Source organism: Vipera berus (genome assembly GCF_964194415.1).
Source record: "Vipera berus genome assembly, chromosome: 4".
In the NCBI taxonomy this organism is placed as follows: domain Eukaryota; kingdom Metazoa; phylum Chordata; class Lepidosauria; order Squamata; family Viperidae; genus Vipera; species Vipera berus.
Genome location: NC_138206.1, coordinates 41788690 through 41810507, shown reverse-complemented (window position 1 = coordinate 41810507; position 21818 = coordinate 41788690). Strand labels below are relative to the sequence as shown.

General features: G+C 38.0%; 1 protein-coding gene across 1 annotated transcript; it reads right to left on the bottom strand.

The window, feature by feature from the left end:
* Positions 1–16866: 16866 nt before the first annotated feature.
* Positions 16867–18105, bottom strand: GJA8 (gap junction protein alpha 8; the record flags this gene model as incomplete). The annotated part of the gene is made up of 1 exon (XM_081327650.1): positions 16867–18105. The coding sequence occupies one exon, from the start codon at positions 18103–18105 to the stop codon at positions 16867–16869; it is 1239 nt and encodes a 412-aa protein (XP_081183776.1).
* Positions 18106–21818: the final 3713 nt, after the last annotated feature.

Below are 21818 nucleotides of genomic sequence, written 5' to 3'. Positions count from 1 at the left end.
TGAGTCATAAAAGAGCCGAGGTTGCCTACCCCTGCTCTAGATAGATAGATAGATAGATAGATAGATTGATTGATTGATTGATTGATTGATTGATTGATTTCTCATAAGAGTGAAGGGATAAGGCAGAAAATGGGTCAGGGTTAGACTGAAGAATTTGCTCCGTTTTGTAGCGGTGGCTTTCACTTTCCTTTATACTGAGTCTAAAGCTCTCTCTCAAGTAATTTAAAAAGACGCAGAGATCACGTCATCGACTAACACCGAAGCGGAAGGGAACCAAATGTAACTGCAGAGGCTTGAAAAGGGATTCACGCGGTTTAGCTGGACTTCCGGGATCTGGATACTAAAGGCGGCGCTTTGGGATGGTGGGCGGGCCAATTTACCTGTCGAATTAGGGCAGGGGTGGGGAACTATAGCCCTTTTAGGACTTATGGACTTCAACTCCCACAATTCTTGAGCCGGCATCGCTGGCTCAGGAATTTTGGGAGTTGAAGTCCATGAGTAAGAGAATTGCTTTGTTTTCATAGGCTGAAGCGCGGGAATGAGGGAAAGGCCTGGTTTGAGGAGGTTCCGATAGCATTTTTAGCGGACGATTCAGAATTAAGCGTCCTTGCTATCAGTTTTACTAAATTAGAGCCTGTTAAATAGCTAACAAAGGAAATAGGCCCGAAATGTAAGTCTGCTGGCAAGTTGATGAATTATGGCACCTCGAAGGAGACATATATTTTTTTTTGAACAGGAAGAATAAATGGCTGTCGGAATATGGAGTTTAAGATTAGGTAACTGCGTGGAGATCTGCTTTAGTGGTGTCCCTTGAACGTGGGATCATAGCTTACTTATCCTCCACTACGGTGCAAATACTGTTAAATATCAGCATTGCCGACAAATTGACATCAGAAGTGTCAAGCTAGTGGGGCAAATATTCCAGTTCTCTAGGACTTTTCACTAATATCAAGGTGGGTATCCTTAAGAAAATCAGTTACAGAGATCCAATTTTATCACTAAATAGTTGAGCTAGAATTCACTAGAAAATGTAATGCCATGTCTCACAGATTAGACAAAGACTTCAATTTATCAGTGTAAGAATATGTCACTTCTAGCTCTTGTTTCTCATCTTTTTACCTACTCTGGTTTGTCTGTCAAAAGTTTGCGCTGGACTTACTCTACGTATCTGATGAAATTTAATCCATAATAGCTTATGTGATAATAAATGATGAATCTGTGGTGCCCATAAACATCTGTGGGATTCTATAATCAAGTCCTTTCTCCACTGATCTTTAAACAAAGATTGCATTCACATGACTACTGGAAGAAAGTTTCTTACTCAAGACTTGTTTTATATTAGGGGTGTCAAACTCGCAACGTCATGTGATGTGTCGCAACGCATCGTGACTTTTTTTCCATTGCCGGCAATGGGGTGGGCACGATTTTGCCATGAGACATCCAGCAGTTTGACACCACTGTTTTATATTGACGCGGTCCATAAGAAATGCTTAATTTTATGTCAGCCTTTTCATATGCATACAATTGCGTGCATTTTGATTGGCCACTTGTTACGAGAACCTACAGGTAGCCCTCGACTTACAACAGTTCATTTAGTGGCCGTTCAAAATTACCATGGCACCGAAAAAAAGTGACTTATGGCTGTTTTTCACTGTTACAACCTTTGCAGCATCCCCATGATCATATAAACAAAATTCAGATGCTTGGCAATTGGTTCATACCTATGACCATTGCAGATAACCTTTTGCAAAGTCAATCAGGAAGCCAGATTCACTTAACAACCGGATTACTAATTTATCAATTGCAGTAATACACTTAAGAACTGTGGCAAGAAATGTTGTAAAATGAGGCAAAAGTCACTTAAATATCTTACCTAACAACATAAATTTGGGGCTCAATTGTGGTCATAAGTCGAGGACTACCTGTACTAGCCATAGATGATTTGAATAAATGCAATACTGCAATGCTAATAATATAGATGAATTGGCCAGCATGTTATGAGTGGTATCTATAAAATGTAGCTGAAAACTAAAACTGAAGAATAACTGAGCTAAATATGAAGATATCTTAATCTAGAGTTTTGTGAATGTAAAACCCAGAAATATCAGCCTAGATACTTTGCTAGATACCTTTATTTTGTCTTATAGTTGGTTTTGTTTACAGCATAGACTCTTATCAATAAAAACATTACTTTAAAATACAACCTGAAATGTATTTTGCCTTTTCCTATTTATGTAAAAATAAAAGTTATTAATGCACTACATAGCAAAATAAATGTTCATGCCCATTGGACAAATTACTTCAGATTTATAGTAGGAAAAAATCATATCAATGGGGAAAATAAACATAATATTATATTATTTACATCTATATAGAAACAATGGTATGTATAAACTTTAAACATAAATGAAAAATGTATTCTATCATGACTAGTATTTATAAGGAAAGGGGACAAAGCAAAACTGCTGGGAAGCCACACACATCATATTTCTGAATATTTTCTAATCCAGACTCATTAACTGAAAAGGTTGCAACCCAGTGAGCCCAGTTGGACATGCTTATAAGTAAAATTTATACTGCCTGGCTATTAGGATAACATAGTTTTAAATGTGTTATGCTTCACACTGATAAAACACAGTTGAAAAATGAACTGATAGAAACACAAATTTATAATTCAAACAAGAAGATATAGGGATACTGTACTAAATATAATAATTACATATCTGAATGAAATAACCATGACCTTAAATCTCATAACATTTTTGAATTTACTATACAGTACATCTGTGAATCCACAGACTCATTTGACTTGTAAATAAATAACATTTTACCAATGAAAATGAAAGTAACTGACTTTTGTGAGTTTTTATTTGCATATTGTGTGTTTATGTGTGTGTGTATGTGTATATATATATATATATATATGTTTTCGTAGATTCTCGCGGGTGTCTGTATGTGTAGATCTAGAGTCTCGGGTTTCTTCCCGCGTTCCTTTCATCTTCAGAAAGTTGTGGCGACGTTTCGACGAAATCCCATCCGTCATCATCAGGCCGGAGTGTTCCTCCTGCTGCTTTCAGGAGCAATGCGTGGTCTGTCTGTTCCTTTCCTTCCAACTGCCGGTGGGGCTGTGTTCTGGGGTGTGGCTGTCTTCTGATTGGGTGGATGCGTGGTTGTCTTCTGATTGGTTGGAGGCGTGGCTGTCTTCTGGTTGGGTGGGGTGTGTTCTGAATGGGTGGGGTTTTTTGTTGTGTTGTAATATCCTGAGTGTTGTGATTTGGTGTCCTGAGGAGTGGGCTGTGTAGTGGCCTCCAGAGCTTTGGTTTGGCTCCGAGTTCGAGGACCTGCTATGTATCTCTGGTATGGTTCAGTCAGGTTCGTGTGTGCGTTCTTCTGTTTGGGTGATGGCACTTTTGCTTGACTTGTTCTGTCTTTTGTGTGGGAGAGTTTTTGTTCTGGGTGTGGATGAGTCTTGCTGGGGCTGGTGGCATTTGGGGTTGTTTGTTGGTTTTTTAAATCCTTGTTTGCTGAAATTCGTTTCTCTATCAATGCTGGTTTCCAAATGGCATGTAGGCGGGAGGTGTCGTCTCGCTTGTTCATACTGTCTGGGTGTTTTTCTATTTCAATGGCTTCTCTGATTATTCTGCTATTGAGATGTTCTATTTTGGCGATTGTTTTTGTACCTTCAAAATTGATGTTGTGTCCCGTAGTGTTTATGTGTTGTACTAGTGAAGATGTGTGATCTTTCTTCTGTACTGAGTTCTTATGTTCTTCTACACGTACCTCTATTCTTCTGTTAGTCTGTCCGATGTATGTTGCTGGACAGGAGGCGCATGGGATTTTGTATATGCCCTGGTTTTCCAGTTCTATTTTGTCTTTGGGGTTTCTCAGGATGGTTGATATCTTTCTGTCAGTGTTAAATGCGGTTTTGATGTTATGTTTGCGTAGTACTTTACTGATTTTGTCGGTTGTTCCTTTTATGTAGGGCAAGATGGCTCGTCCGTTGTTCTGTTCTTCTTCTTGGATGTTTTTCTGTTTCGGAGTCCCCTGCTGAATCATATTGGTGATTTTGTTTTTTTGGAACTTGTTTGCTGTCAATATGTCTGTCAGGGTGTGTAGTTCTGTTTGTATATGTGTTTCATCCGCAAGGCGTCTGGTTCTTGTTATTAGTGTTTTGGCTACTGAATTTATTTGTGCTGGGTGATGATGTGATTGCGCATTGAGGTAACGGTTGGTGTGTGTTTTCTTTCGGTAGACTGTGTGTCCTAGGGTGCCGTTTTGTTTTTTGTATATAAGTACATCCAGGAAAGGTAACTGGTTGTTTGTTTCAATCTCCATGGTGAATTTTATTTTGGGATGTAGGCTGTTCAGGTGTGTCAGGAAGTTTTCTAGCTCCTTTCTTCCGTGGGGCCAGATCACGAAGGTGTCATCCACATATCTGAGCCACAGTTTTGGTTTGTTTGTAGTCTTTTCCAGAGCGTTAGTTTCAAATTCTTCCATGAAAAGGTTGGCGATAACTGGTGATAGAGGGGATCCCATTGGTGCGCCTTCTATTTGTTTGTATCTCTGGCCTCTGTGTATGAAGTATGTGTTTGATAAGCAGTGTTCTGCTAGTTCTATAATATGGTTTGGTGGTTGGTATTTGCTTCTTATTGTTGATAGAGCTTCTTGGACTGGCACCTGGGTGAATAGTGATACCACATCGAAGCTGACTAGCAAGTCTTTTTGGTCTATCTGTAGATTTTTCACTAATTCTATAAAGTGGTATGAGTTTTGGACATATGAAGCTGCCATTTCTGCATGAGGTTGTAATTGTTTTGCTAGGTATTTAGCTAAGTTTTGTAGTGGTGAGCCTATAGAACTTACTATGGGTCTTAGTGGGATTCCATCTTTGTGTATTTTGGGGAGGCCATATAGTTTTGGGCATCTGGATGACTTCTCCCTAGGAATGATTGTTTGTTGGGTTTCTTGGCTTATAGAAGTTGATTTTATCTTTTTCTTGGTGGTCTTTTCTAGATAGGTTGTGGGATCTGTATATATAGGTTTGTATGTAGTTTCTTTGAGTAAGTTGGACAGTTTCTCTTCATAGTCTGATGTGTCCATAACCACTGTAGCATTGCCTTTATCTGCTGGTAGTATGATTATGCTGTTGTCTTTTCTTAAACCGCCAGTTGTTTCACTTTGTCCCATAGTATCGGGTGAATAATGTTGCTGAGTTTGAGATGTAATGATAGTAGGTCCTTGTTTGTTTGGTCTAATTGAAATCTTTTATTGTGGAGTTCATTTCTTAGTAATGCCATTTCTGTTCTTCTTAGAATGCGTTTGGTTGAAGTGGTATTGATCCCACAACCTATCTAGCCGAAGTTCCCCAAAGTTGCCGCATCCGATCAACAGACATTCAAAACAACAGACATTCAAAGAAACTCAAACAATTAGAGAACTACAACAACCAAACAACCACATCACAACAACATCTACAACAAGTAGTGCATAACATCTCCCACAGAAGACTAACAACAGCAGAAACAAACGTCCTAGCAAAAGGTTTCAACTTCGCTGTTGCACCAAAGAAAATTCCCACAGAAACCATCATATGTGGAGTTGAAACCAGCTTAACTAAACTCAAGGCAGATGAAGCAGACCAAGTCAGACATGAAGTCACCCACATCCTATGCACAAGCAAACCACCCAAAAGCAACCTAACAAAAGAAGAACAAGTAGCATTGCAAAACCTAAGAAAAGACAACAGCATAATCATACTACCAGCAGATAAAGGCAATGCTACAGTGGTTATGGACACATCAGACTATGAAGAGAAACTGTCCAACTTACTCAAAGAAACTACATACAAACCTATATATACAGATCCCACAACCTATCTAGAAAAGACCACCAAGAAAAAGATAAAATCAACTTCTATAAGCCAAGAAACCCAACAAACAATCATTCCTAGGGAGAAGTCATCCAGATGCCCAAAACTATATGGCCTCCCCAAAATACACAAAGATGGAATCCCACTAAGACCCATAGTAAGTTCTATAGGCTCACCACTACAAAACTTAGCTAAATACCTAGCAAAACAATTACAACCTCATGCAGAAATGGCAGCTTCATATGTCCAAAACTCATACCACTTTATAGAATTAGTGAAAAATCTACAGATAGACCAAAAAGACTTGCTAGTCAGCTTCGATGTGGTATCACTATTCACCCAGGTGCCAGTCCAAGAAGCTCTATCAACAATAAGAAGCAAATACCAACCACCAAACCATATTATAGAACTAGCAGAACACTGCTTATCAAACACATACTTCATACACAGAGGCCAGAGATACAAACAAATAGAAGGCGCACCAATGGGATCCCCTCTATCACCAGTTATCGCCAACCTTTTCATGGAAGAATTTGAAACTAACGCTCTGGAAAAGACTACAAACAAACCAAAACTGTGGCTCAGATATGTGGATGACACCTTCGTGATCTGGCCCCACGGAAGAAAGGAGCTAGAAAACTTCCTGACACACCTGAACAGCCTACATCCCAAAATAAAATTCACCATGGAGATTGAAACAAACAACCAGTTACCTTTCCTGGATGTACTTATATACAAAAAACAAAACGGCACCCTAGGACACACAGTCTACCGAAAGAAAACACACACCAACCGTTACCTCAATGCGCAATCACATCATCACCCAGCACAAATAAATTCAGTAGCCAAAACACTAATAACAAGAACCAGACGCCTTGCGGATGAAACACATATACAAACAGAACTACACACCCTGACAGACATATTGACAGCAAACAAGTTCCAAAAAAACAAAATCACCAATATGATTCAGCAGGGGACTCCGAAACAGAAAAACATCCAAGAAGAAGAACAGAACAACGGACGAGCCATCTTGCCCTACATAAAAGGAACAACCGACAAAATCAGTAAAGTACTACGCAAACATAACATCAAAACCGCATTTAACACTGACAGAAAGATATCAACCATCCTGAGAAACCCCAAAGACAAAATAGAACTGGAAAACCAGGGCATATACAAAATCCCATGCGCCTCCTGTCCAGCAACATACATCGGACAGACTAACAGAAGAATAGAGGTACGTGTAGAAGAACATAAGAACTCAGTACAGAAGAAAGATCACACATCTTCACTAGTACAACACATAAACACTACGGGACACAACATCAATTTTGAAGGTACAAAAACAATCGCCAAAATAGAACATCTCAATAGCAGAATAATCAGAGAAGCCATTGAAATAGAAAAACACCCAGACAGTATGAACAAGCGAGACGACACCTCCCGCCTACATGCCATTTGGAAACCAGCATTGATAGAGAAACGAATTTCAGCAAACAAGGATTTAAAAAACCAACAAACAACCCCAAATGCCACCAGCCCCAGCAAGACTCATCCACACCCAGAACAAAAACTCTCCCACACAAAAGACAGAACAAGTCAAGCAAAAGTGCCATCACCCAAACAGAAGAACGCACACACGAACCTGACTGAACCATACCAGAGATACATAGCAGGTCCTCGAACTCGGAGCCAAACCAAAGCTCTGGAGGCCACTACACAGCCCACTCCTCAGGACACCAAATCACAACACTCAGGATATTACAACACAACAAAAAACCCCACCCATTCAGAACACACCCCACCCAACCAGAAGACAGCCACGCCTCCAACCAATCAGAAGACAACCACGCATCCACCCAATCAGAAGACAGCCACACCCCAGAACACAGCCCCACCGGCAGTTGGAAGGAAAGGAACAGACAGACCACGCATTGCTCCTGAAAGCAGCAGGAGGAACACTCCGGCCTGATGATGACGGATGGGATTTCGTCGAAACGTCGCCACAACTTTCTGAAGATGAAAGGAACGCGGGAAGAAACCCGAGACTCTAGATCTACATATATATATATATATACATATATATATATATATATATATATATATATATATATATATATATATATATATATATATATATATATATATAACTAAGCAAGTGTATTCTGAATGCTTAACAAACATTTAACACTTATCTTCCTTGCTTCTCAGCTAACAGAGAGAAAGAGAGAGAGAGAGAGCCTGTGGCCTAGGGGTTAAAACAACTGCTTAAGACACAGTCGGCTCAGGTTCGAATCTCAGAAGGGTATGGCTGACTGATGAGAACAAATAAGTTTGAAATGATCATATCGGTCTCCCTTTATTCTTTGTTAGCAAGCCAAAAAAAATTTACACAAATATGAGCTGCCACTGCTGTGGCTACTGCCTGTAGATGGCCTTGGGCTAGGCTGAAACAGGAAATAAGATTTGTCTGGTGTCTGGGACTAAGCAAGTGTATTCTGAATGCTTAACAAACATTTAACATATATATAGATATGTGTTATGTGTGTGTGTGTGTGTGTGTGTGTGTGAAGTATTTATCAAGTCTTTTGAATACCTTGCTAGTTAAATCTTCTTTCCTGTTTCAGCTTATCCCAAGGCTATCCGCAGGCTAGAGTCACAACTTACGACAGTTCATTATTTGTTTAAATTATTCAAATTGCTAATAATATATATATATATCTGTCTATCTTACCTCTTATCTGTTGTGTTCATCTAAAGTTTTATTCCTGGAAGGCAACTCATCTTGGCTATAAGCTAATAATGTAAAAATAAACACAATTTTGCATTATTTAGACCTAAATGGATCTGAATGAGTTAATGGACAATCCATTATATTTATTGAGATGTAAATCCTATTTTTAATGGTGTTTCCCCAAGGTATTTTTGCATAGATTTTCAAGCTTAATTGGTTTACAGGCTGATCTGCTTGCAGGTTTGTCATGGACATTTCCTATCACTAAGGTGCCTTTTTCCTACTGAGGACCTTTATGCCATAATAATTATAAATTACTAATATTGTTTTCTAGCACTCCTGGACCTACATTCACATTGATCTATTAAACATACTTATTAAACACCTTTTTCTGTATTACTATTACTGTTAAACATTGCTTTGCCTAACATCTGTGCAGTAAACTTGCTTAAGAGACTGACATTTTGATTTCTGTCACTATTTTTATCATACAGCTCACATTAAAATTATTGTCCATCAAGACTATGAAAAGTAACTTTGCAAACAGCAAAACCTATTTTCCCAATTAAAAGCTAAGGACTATTTTGAAATGCAAAACTGCATTAATTTATTCAGGAAAGAAAGAAAAGAAAGAAGAAAGAAAGAAAGAGAGAGAGAGAAAGAAAGAAAGAAAGAAAGAAAGAAAGAAAGAAGAAAGAAAGAAAGAAAGAAAATCTTATGTAGCTTTTACAAAATTATTATACAATGTGTAAGGTTCAGTACTGAAAATACTGGCACAAGTACAATGTAGTGCATTGAAATTTGACTTATTTATTTAGTTATATTTATATACCGCCCTATTCCCTGAGGACTCAGGGCGGTTTACAGGGAATTAAAAATCCAAAATACAAAAATTAAGAACCAAATTAAAAAATATTAAATTAACCCTGTAGTCAGTTAAAAAGAACCCCAAATTAAAAATTCCTCCTCAGTCTGGGCCCGAGAGCTCGAAGAGCCAGGTCTTCAGGCCCCGGCGGAATGATCGAAGGTCGGGGGCAGTTCTCAGCTCCACCGGCAGCTGGTTCCAGAGGGCAGGCGCTCCCACCGAGAAGGCCCTATCCCTGGGTGTCACCCGCCGGCAGTCTCTTACCGGCGGGACCCTGAGCAGACCCTCCCTGTGGGAGCGCACTGGGCGAAGGGTATTTGATGCCGGCAGCAGGTGTTCCCTCAGATATCCCGGACCCAGGCCATGACTTATGAGCCCAATCTAATAGGATTACTTGACCAATAACTTTTTGGATAGGAAGCTAACTTGCAGAAGTAAACCCTGATATTAGACAAAAGATTTAAAGTTCAGATTTGAGACCAGAAAGAATCACACACTGCATAGCAAGCAAACCAGTTTTATTTGCTCCTCAATGAAAGATATAAAGGTACACATGAGAGTTCTTACATTCCTTTTATCTGTTGGGAGCCCCAGCTCCAGCAATTAAACACCACCACCTATGTACTGTAGGGGTTAACTGTAGCAAAATGGTTTCTTTAGGTGGCAACATAGCACATCTGATGAAGTCTGCCTATGGTAATGCTTTGCCTAACCTTAACCATTCATTTCTGACAAGGCTTATAGCTCAAATAGCCAAAGACAGCCCTAATAAATCTTATTAAATTCTGATGTGAGAAAAGTTACAAAAACTACTTAAAATAGCACATTAAAAATAGCACATTAAAATTAAGAGAAATACCTGGTACCTGTGGCTCACAGAAATACTGTCGGTATTATATATCAAAGTGGATTACATGCTATTTAGCCTGTTCAAGGACTTTGATGATGGCCAAGCTATGAATTCTTGTCCTCTTAGAGATTACAGTAGTCTTCTGATGAACATTCTGAACACCTGTAATGCCTGAATGCTAGTATGTCATAAAGGTTTTATGGGAATAAATGAAATATAATTAAGACATGTAAGCATTGTAGCTATAGATAAATTAAGAATTGCTCAAGTTCAAATTCACTTCACTAATTGGAAGCAGTACAAAATCTAATTTCACACACTCATCATAAACTTTCAGAAAACTGATTCTGTTCTTCACCAAAACATGTATGGCTTAATTTCATTGGTCCTTTTCCACTGGAGGGAAGAGAACTCTCCAGTGTCTGTAATCATAATGGGAAAAACCCCTACAACCTAAAGATGGCATTCTCTAAACATTGTTTACTTCATAAAATGTTGTACTGTGTTCAGTTGAAGTCAGCTCCAGAAATGATTGCAGTGTATAATACAGTATACAACTGGTAAATTTCCCATAATCATTTCCTATATTTGAACTAATATAATTTAGCAACCATCATATTTTCATTTATATTCGTCATATGGCATCTGTGGCCTTTGCTGCACATGTGATATTTGCCTTATATTTCTGTGACCCCAGAAAATCACTGATCTAAGACATTGTAATTTGCAGCTCTGAACTGATGAAATGATTTGTTGCTCCAAGGAAATGCTTTGAAAGTAGGATTGCAGGGTTTTCTCTAGAGCTGCAAGGTGAGTCTATTCCCAATAGCAGGAATGTCTACTGTCCGCCACGTTCTTTGATTCTTAACTCCAAACCGAAATCAAAACCCTGGGATGTCTTGCTGTTATTCCCCATCCTCCCCAGTAATTCAAGGGGTAGCTTTGCCACTCTCTCATGCAGAGGCCCTTTTACCCCTCTCACAGCACAATAAGAATGCCAAGACTAAGAATAAGGTAGACCCAGGGGACTGACTGAAGCACCATTTTTGCATTCCTCCATTGAGAACCTGAACGGAACAGTGGTCAGTCCACAAGGTATCTTAGCAATTGGCAGTTAGGATATTCACAGGGACACAAGTACAATTTTAAGGGTTTGTGGAGTGAAAAATGTGTCTGTGGAATGTTCCCTATGCCTTTCGATGCTTGTGGCGCATGTGTGAAGGGCAAGCAAGCGTTCTTCAGTGACACCTTTTCACATTTAATAAGCATGAGTACATAAGAGCGGCTGGAAATCTCAGATCAAATAGGAGCTAATCATCTCTGACTAAGTGCTATAAACAGTGCTGGGAAAGTGACTGCTAGTGTGCCTGTGTTCATTTGCTATTGCAAGTTGTCTAGTTCTACAATGCCATCCATATACATTATGGCTCAGAGCAGGGATACCTGAAAAAAAATCTCCTCCTCCTAAATGAGCCTACCCGTAATCTACAATTTCAGCAGAAGTCCTGCTGGATTTTCCCCACCAGGAGAGGTTACAATTGTGGATACAAACAGTAGGGACCTTTCTTTATAGGCTTCTTCTTAGGTGTCAGTTTGTCTTCTAGACCAGAGGTCCCCAACCTTGGCCACTTTATGACTTGTGGACTTCAACTCCCAGAATTCATCAGCCAGCCATGCTGGCTGAGGAATTCTGGGAGTTGAAGTCCACAAGTCATAAAGTGGCCAAGGTTGGTGACCCCTGTTCTAGACTGAGGAAGTCAATTTAGCCATCTTGCTACTGAGTTTTAGAAATGCTGTAAAAAATATTTTGACTTATTTTGTCCCTTTAAATCATTTTATTTTACTGATTTGTTAGCATTGCTTTGAGGCAAGTTGAACCCTAAATATTTATAATGAAAACAATAAAGAACTGTCCTACAGCCTTCTTTGTTTACATTCCAAGGTATTCTTTTAAAGTTCATTGATCTCTCCCCAGCAAGCAAAGGTGTAATCTTAGAGAAAGCTGCTTCAGTGATTTCAAGTGTCAATAATATGCAGAGATTTAAATATCAAATTGATATATTTGCTTATAATTACATTGTACATCATAACGACTAGAATGTGAATTAGATCTATACAGGTGCTGTGATCACTTTCTTCTATATTAATTTTTTTTCTTATAATCTTCAACATTTTGCAAAAAAGCAGATTAAAAACACTAAAATAATATAAAAAGTGACTTGAGAGGAAAGAACATAAACATATTAAAAACAAAAACAATATTTTCAATAATTATTTTTTAAAAATCATAGTAGTTTAATTTTTGAACTTATTGAACTACACACTTCTAGGGAAGAAATTGTGAGCTGAAGTCATTTTTTCTGAGGTGACATTTGCCACTATGAACAAAGAGCTGATGAATAGATTGGCTTCTTTGACCCTCTCAGAAATAAAAAAAAGGATGTAAGATTGTCCAGACTGCACTCCATATGGTTGCTCCTCCCAAGAAGACTGCAAGGCAATGGTCTCTGGAAAGTGCTGAAACCAGGAAATGAGGGAATTTACCATTCTTACTCCAGCCACAGCCGAAGCCTTCAAAGGACACTAAATTCAAGCTTTTTTTGTTAACCACCTTTCGTAAATTGCTTATAAACTGCTTTAAAAAGAAATTAGATACCTTCAAATGTCAAGGCTGGAAACACGGGAGTGCCTTCAATCCTTAATATAAGAAAATGACACAGTATCTTTAAAAGCCTTAAGAACTCAAAACTGCAAGAAAGGCAAAAAGCAAGACTAAGTACTGACTATAGAAAGTCTTAAACAGGTTAAGAAAAACTTGGAATATTTGATTTTAAATATTGACTGATATTAATTGTAAAGAATAAATACATTTTTGTGGACAAGAAAAATTATTTCCAATAGTGGAAACAAGTAGCTTACAATGGCATTCAGGAATAGCAAAGAGACTTTGAATCAACATTGTCAGCTATGTTATATTTTTATGAACATCCTGTTGCCAGATGTTACATCAAAAAACATTGTTACAGAAAAAATATTTGGGGGAAAAATATATCTGAGATGTTTGAGGAGAACAACATGGGCAAGAATTTATCACTGAATGTGAAAGAAAATTGGATGAGCCTCTAAAAATTAGGAAGGAAATAAAAATGCCAATTGAAAAGAAGAATTGGAATAATTTCTTCCTGATGGATTCACCAAAGAGGCTTGTTAAAGTTCTGAAGAAAATCCTATGGGATGGTGATCTTTTGAATGGATTAAAGAGCAAGGGTTTTTTTGTGTGTAAAAAACAATGATGATGATGTTGATTGGGATGAAGAATTTTATATTTGCTAACTAAGAGGAAGTGAAGAGATAGTGAAATTGTTGATGCTTTTTGCAATAAAGGGGGAAGTTGCTTTTCTGGTTTTCTATTCTCTCTTTTTCTTTTTTGCACTTTTCCTTTTTTTAATTTGTATTTTTTATTATTGTAGTTAAAACATTTCATAAAAACTTTACCTTAAAAAGAACTTATTTATTAAACTTATTATACAGTAATGAACAGCTGCAACTTGTTGTTTTCTAATTTTATGATAAAAATTGTAGTCCATGTCATGGATGGAACTAGTAATTTATCTTTTGATTTCCTCCTAAATATTTTTTCTCCTATTTTAATCTTTTTGTAATTTTTTAAAAAACCTGTTCAAAAGTTTGGTCATCTAAGGAAAATTCAAATGTAATTTGCTGTGTTTCTTATCTGTTCCCTCACTTCCAAGAGGATATACTATATATTACAGGCATGTCAAACTTGCGACGTCACGTGACATTACGCGACGTATCGGAGCTTTTTCCCCATTGCCGGCAATGGGGTGGGCGCAGTTTCGTCGTGACGCATCCGGCCCGCGGGCCGGCAGTTTGACACCCCTGATGTATTACATCATATTACCCTTTGTTGTCATTGTTGTTGTTGTTGTTTAACATTCTGATTTACCCAAACACTTTGTGAGGCTTCCAAGTTTCAAAATTCCAAAAATAATAGATTTATTATTAATAAAAGAACAGTAGAATATTCTACTAAAAAATTTTAATAGAATAGTACTATAATTTTAAAAAAATGAATCATAATTACATATACTTAAACTTCTTTGCTTCATTTAAGAGATTCCCCTTCCTTGCTTCCAGGATTCAAATGATGAAGGATGATATCTATACATTAATAGAATACATTGTAATTTGGTGAGGTTTAAAGTCCTGATCCCAGATCATGGGAGTGATTATGGAGAAAAATCCCTGGCTTCATTTGACCTCTGAATTAGGCGTTTATGCCTTTAATCTGCTGAAAAATTCTATGGGTCCTTTCTGGGTGTGTTGGCAGTTTATGCAAAAGGGATTTTCTGAAATGGATTAAACCTCCCTTTGCATTGTTTCCGGACTGCAGAGAATTTGCTGAGCCACTGAGGACTGAAAAAACAGAGCCAATGAAAGTGCATACCTGCACATTTCTGCTGGTATTAGTCTCCACTGCCTTAAAAAAATGTTTTGCTACACGTATGCAAGTAATATTTTCACCAAATCAAAAAGAGAGAGGAGGGTGTGTTTTTTTAGATCACAAGATAAAATTGACATTTTCAAGATTAATTTCTCTTTCCCTCTACTCAGGCACATACCTATATGTGGGTTGTGCAAAATCTTCAAAGAGGTGTTTTGCAAATGTTCCACTACAAAGCATCTCTTTTGGGACTGTTAAAGCAGCACTACTCTTTGCATAGCAGCTTTCCTAAGAAAGTGGGAAATGAGCAAGTGTTTTACTAGATCAAGAACTAATTTGTATCACTCTGCACATTGTGAATCATTTCTCTGGAAAGTTTTGCTCAGCCCTAATAGTCTGCTGTTAGATAAACGGATGGCTTTGGCTGCCAGATAAACGTGTTGCTTTTTCTGAGGAGTTTCCCAGAGCTTCTGTTTTTACCATTACTCCATGATATATTGCTATCAGAAGAGAAAGCTGCTGAATCTTATTTCAGTATTGGAGATGGGACTTTGAAGGACATAATAATATTCTCTGTCACCTCGCTGCTACTTCTTGTTCTCCCAAGTAGCAGGAGGCTGCCAAGAAGACTGCTTTACTCTACCAAATAACAGGGTCATCACATGCTACTACTGAAAACACAATAGTGAATAGTAAATCTCAGTTTGCTTCAACAAAAACATTTAAAGGTCTACCCAAATACATCCAACTAGCTTCATTCTGCACTGGTCCGACATCTAGCTCAATGACTTGAAGCCTATGCAAAACAGACCATGCAATCAGCACAGTAGGAAATATATTACTAGGAGTTCAGCTTTAACACATAGCTCTAAAGCAAAAAGCAGAATAAGGTATCCTTTTGAATACAATTATAATTCAAGTCTATATTCTCAAGTTTTGTTTTGTTTTTACTTTCCATTTGTTGAAACTGATTTAGCTAAGGATAATTTAGCCTTCAGCTACCTATAATAAGCAAATGGCATTTTCATTATATAATACAATCTTGGGACCATTAAAATCCACATTTTATCCTGGAGCTCATAATATATGATAGCTACAGGGAAGAAAATAAGATACAGCACACTTCAGTACATACTGTAAAATGCCAGTACTTTCTTCCATTTCTAATGTGATCATTAATGGTCTAATAGCAATATATCTTTCACCAAAAACTGGAACAGTTCAAAGTGGGCACAGTTTTACACCAGTACAGCTTTTTCCCAAGTGTTCGAAGATACCCATTTAACCAAGCATTTACTACTTACTATACTGTACATTTTAGAAGAAGTTCAAATAAAATAACTTATATTTTTCACCTTTGTTTTCATCTGTCCCTGTCCCGTGATGAGAAACAATCAAACAAATAAATCATTAGATCTCCAAAAGATTATTTTGATTATGCCAACAGTTTGTCTGACACAATCACAAATATTGGTTCTGTAGCTAGGTTAGGTTGTCTGTAAGCTACGCTGATTTACAGAAGTAAAACCTCATTTGTCTCCATAAGCAAACATTTTTCTTCCGTCACTGGGAGATGAATCAAAACCCCTTTTTGAAAGGTAATTGATTTAAGTTCCATAACAAGGAAGCAGGAAAAGGCCCCGAGCTATCACTTTATCTCTATATATGACCACCAAAGAAATAACTCCCTCCAAACGCTAGTAGAAAAGCAGAGCATAAAAACAGTTGCAATCACAGTTGTTACATTTGTTTTCCACATTGCTTTCAGTGGTTGGTTGTTGTTGTTTTTTGCCTTGTATCTTAATATTATTATAGTGCATTTTATTTTATAGTAATGAAATCATTTCAAGTGAAGAATTCATTTCATCGTTGCATTACATGACTAACATGATAACTAGTACCAATATCATGAAAAACAATCATGATAAAACAGTTAACTTTCATAGTACTTTCTTCCTAGCTAAAACATTGATAAAATATTAAGAAACCATATTAAAATGACCACTTTAGCATCTTGTTTCAGACATATGAGGTGTGTGTATATATGCAAGTGTAGGGAGTGGACTCTTAGGCTCTCTACTCATACAGTCAGATCATCAGACCGAGCCCGACTGCTACCTTTGCTTAACCTGCTAAGGGGTCTTGTGTCAGTTGTCACATCAGCAGATGATAGTGGCAAGTTCTGCTGTGGTGGTTCTAACTCATTCTCCATGGGCTTTTCTTCTACTTGTTTTTCTGTTTTCTCTGTTAACAGTTCTAACCTTGGTGGTTCAGCTTCTTCAGCTTCCTTCTCTTCTGATACCTCCCCTGCTTCTCCTTTCTCATTGTCCTGTTGGTCTATGTGTGTGTAGGAATGCAATTGTTCATTAAATGTCCTGGAGAGGTCTTTCAGGTGTTCCATGCTAACCTTCTCTTCTATGTCATGCAATGAAGTTTCTACTCCTACTTCTGTCAAAGGAAAGTAATGGAATTCTTGCTTCCCTTCCTCCTCTAGCAATTTATACCCCTTGGCTTTTTGGATAGATGAAACAGCAATAGAATGAAGACGAGTCTCTGGCATTTCCACTGGTGGTGGTTCTACTGGTTTTTTGAAAGCATTCAAAATTTTCTTCAGACCCAAGTGACTGATCTCTGCAAGATTAAGGAAGAGGGATACCGATGCCACAGCCAACATGAACATGATAAAAACAGTCTTCTCCGTAGGCCTGGATGTAAAACAGTCTACAATGTTGGGGCAAGGCCATCTGCCACAGCGGTAAAGAGGATAGATTCGGAAGCCATACAAAAAGTATTGACCCACTATAAACCCAACCTCAAAGAGGGTCTTAAAAAAGATGTGACAGATATAAGTTCTCAGAATGGTTCCCTCAAGATGGAACTTTTTGATCCCTCTGTGGCTTGTGTCCTTCACAGAAACAGAGTTGCCATCATCTTGGTCAAAAGGTGAGTTTTCTTCCTCTGCTTTTCTCTGCTGAGCTCTTTCCGCTTCTTTCCGCTCTTTCCTTTTCTGTTGCACCTTTACATAGTGGGCAGCGTGGCCCAAATATACCAGTGAAGGAGTAGAGACGAAGATGATTTGGAGGACCCACAGACGGATATGAGAGATAGGGAAGGCTTCATCATAACACACATTCTCACAACCTGGTTGCTGAGTGTTGCAAACAAAGTCTGACTGTTCATCACCCCATACAAATTCTGCAGCAGTTCCTAAGATGAGGATTCGGAAAATGAAGAGGACTGTGAGCCACACTCTCCCAATGACAGTGGAGTGTTCATTCACCTCTTCTAAGATGTTCCCTAAGAAACTCCAATCACCCATTGCTGGCTGTTTTAAAAGAAAGAAGACGATTACATTGTGTTATATTTTAACAGTTTAAATATATTCTCTACATGTCTTATTGAGTGCTCATTCGTTTTAACATGCTTCACATTTTCATGATCTACACGCCAACAAAATCAAAAGCCTATTGCATTCTGAACTGCATATTTTAATCCAAAGAGGTTGCTGCAGGCAAACAGCATAGCAAAGGGTGCAAAGCCATGCTCTCTTCTCTATTTTTTTTTAATTTTAAAAAAATACTCCAACTACCCTGAAATTAGAAGCCATTTCATGCTATAAGTTGCCACTGCCTTCTCCAAAAACTCACAATCCAGATATTTTTGGAAGGCAGCTCCTGGAATTCGGCATGCTCCTCTGAAGAATTCTGGTTCCAGTATATTGGAAGGATGCTAGGCTGGGGAAGATTAAAATGCAGATGGTTCTAGCCACCACTTTTCCTGAAGGGAATCTTTGCAGATTACTTCTGCAGTGTGCTGGATTTTGTTGAAAGCATGTGGATGGCAATGCCAGTGAGGCATATTATCAAAGAAAAATTATTTTCATTACCCATAAACTGAAATCCAACATCTGGTCCTAGCAGCTTCTATTTGATTATCAGTAGGGTGGTCACTATCTCCAGAAAATATTACATAATCTTTACATGTTAGATAAGACGTTGTTAATTATTAGATAGGCATTGTTATCTATATGCAGTTGTAACAGTGTCTATAATTACAATGTTCATAAAAGCAAATGCCTCATGGACATTTAGCACTTTATCAAACTCGGTGGTTTGGATTCATACCTTGTGCTAAGCCATGGTTTGTTCATTATGGTTGAGTTTATGCATTACTAGGTCGTAAACTTAGTACAAATTATGTATGTCACATAATATTACTAAACCAAAACCAAATAATCTACCATATGGTTTAGCACTATGAAACCAACCATTGTCTGAGAAATGACAGCTATGAGCTGGCTAGACTGGGAGTTGTATGGGATAGAAATCTGCTAAGAAAATATAAAGTTGGCTTGTTACAATGTGTAAAGGTTTGAGATGTACAAGCACTTTCCATATTGAATATAGAAATCAAATGGGAAATATGTAAGCTATCATTGCACTATATTAGAGATCTGGAGAGTCTGGAAATGTTTATGTTCTGTTCAACTGTACAAGCGCTCTGCTTCTCTAAGTAATATCAATAAGGCATTCCACATATTATTCTACATGTAGCATTTGTAAATTGCATTATTCTTTAACAATTATTCATTTCTCAGGGTATTCATATACAGTGCAATTCAGTTACCAGTTCACAATAATTAAAAATAATATAAACCAAATGTAATTACTTAGAATAACTTCAGTAGCACACGCTTTCATTAATATAATCCAGAGCAATACCCACACACTACCAGTTATGCCCTTATAGTTTATGCCTGCAAGTCAAGGAAAGAAAAAGACCAACACATTGTACAGTTCCTTTTAACAAATTTAGAAATAATCTACTATAGTTTATTTCAGTAATAGGATCACAATAGTCATAAATACTTTAACTTTTCATGAACAATTCCTGTCACAATGATAGGATGCCAAGGTTATGGTAAATTCTTTTGAAAATTCTTTTCAAAAATTGCAAAATCTTGGGCAACTTCAAAGTGTTTTGAGAAAAAACATATTCTGAGAAGGCATTAATCTAATATTAATCTATATTTAAAGAATCATCCAAGCAACTTGTCCTTTAGTTGAAACAACCCACAGTTCATCCTAAGACCCAAATTGCACACTTTCTATAAAAAGCAAACAGCATTTGGGCATAAATGTGCAAGAAAATTCTTAACTCCAAGCCTCCTATCAAACAGGACACCTTTTCATATTCAAGCTGAATGCATGTTTCCCCAAGTGCAAAAGTTCAGAAAGAAGAAAACAGGATATTATAGATGGTTTCACTAACATGTTTCTACCATCATGTTAGTTGTGTGCTTGTAAAATAGCCTGATATCGCCATCCATTCAGGTGTTTCTTTAGAACACCAAGACTTAATATATTTTTTTAAAAAAAGGAGGAACCTAACAGTTGGCCTCTAGGTGCTGACATCTTCAGATTCCAGGAACTGGTGTTTTTTTTCCAACCACCTAGGAAGAAAACAATATTGTTATGAATTTATGAAGCAGCAAACTTGCCACAGTGGAAGGATCCGCTGAAGATATGTGCTCCCGTTGTTGCTGGGTACTCTGCAGCCAAAAAAGAAAAAAGTTTTAACTTTTCCCTCCTCTAAAAGTCCCCAACTTTGTCACATGGCTGAGCAAAAGTGACTGGATCAGCATTGACAGGTAGGCTTTACTTGCCCCGTAGTATATAAGCTCTAAGCCAGACATCTTTACAAAATGAATGACATTTGGTGACAGGAAGAACAATAGAGAGAAAAGGCAAATAAAAAGAGGCCCATACTGTGATGAAAAAGAAAAAAGAAAAAGGTTCTGCCTGTTGAATAGAACTAAAATGAATTGGTAACAGGCTCTGGGCACCAGACACTAACAATATAGTGCAAGCAAACATGCTATTTTCAGATGCCAAGGTCATCCTTTAGAGTAATGGTCTTCAAAGTTGAGATCCCCAAGGAACCTGTATCCTTATGAAAAATTAATGGACCCATTAATAAATAAATTTTGTGTACTATAAATACATTTAATTTGAACAACATGTTACAATTATTCTTCCAACAATACATTTCGTTCAATGTAAGCAGAAACTGCAGAGGGAACATGGTTTGAATGCTGGGGCTACAGAGGATATTCCACTGGCATATTATTCTTCTTATAATCAGAGCAACTTAATTCTGCCTAACTTCTGTTGTTTGGGGCAAATCAAGAAAATTAAAGACATATTTAACAATTGTATCAACATAGGGGGAATTGCGGAAAGAGAATCACGAGGAACTTGTGGGCCTTCATATGTTGCTGAATTGAAATTCCCATCAGCCTCATTCAGTTTGGACAATACTGTAGTGAGATGGTTGAGACTTGTAGTTCACAGATATCTTCCTTTAGTCTTAGACAAAGCTTGACCAAACTTTCTTTCATAAATCTTAGAACAACTTCAGATGATACTTGAGTGTATATTTCTCTACATTTAGCAAGATGATACATAGTAGAATTTTTTCAGGATACTTAAAGGTAAAGGTAAAGGTTCCCCCGCACATGCGTGCTAGTCGTTTCCGACCCTAGGGGCCGGTGCTCATCTCCGTTTCATAGCCGAAGAGCCAGCGCTTGTCCGAGGACGTCTCCGTGGTCATGTGGCCGGCATGACTAGACGCCAAAGGCGCACGGAACGCTGTTACCTTCCCACCGTAGTGGTCCCTATTTGTCTACTTGCATTTTTACGTGCTTTCGAACTGCTAGGTGGGCAGAAGCTGGGACGAGTAACAGGCGCTCACTCTGTTACGCGGCACTCGGGATTCGACCCGCCAAACTGCCGACCTTCCGATCGACAAGTTCAGCGTCCTAACCCACTGAGCCACCGCGTCCCACTAGGATACTTATTTCACTTCAATTATGTGTTCAGTATAAATAGATTATAGGGTATTTTTACATCTAAGTTGCAAATTCCTACACTCAGTGAGCACACATAATTTGAAAGCAGTGCAAAGAATACGGACAAGAGCATCATATAGTGTCATTCCATTATAAGAACAAAGCAAAAGGAGTGTTGACAG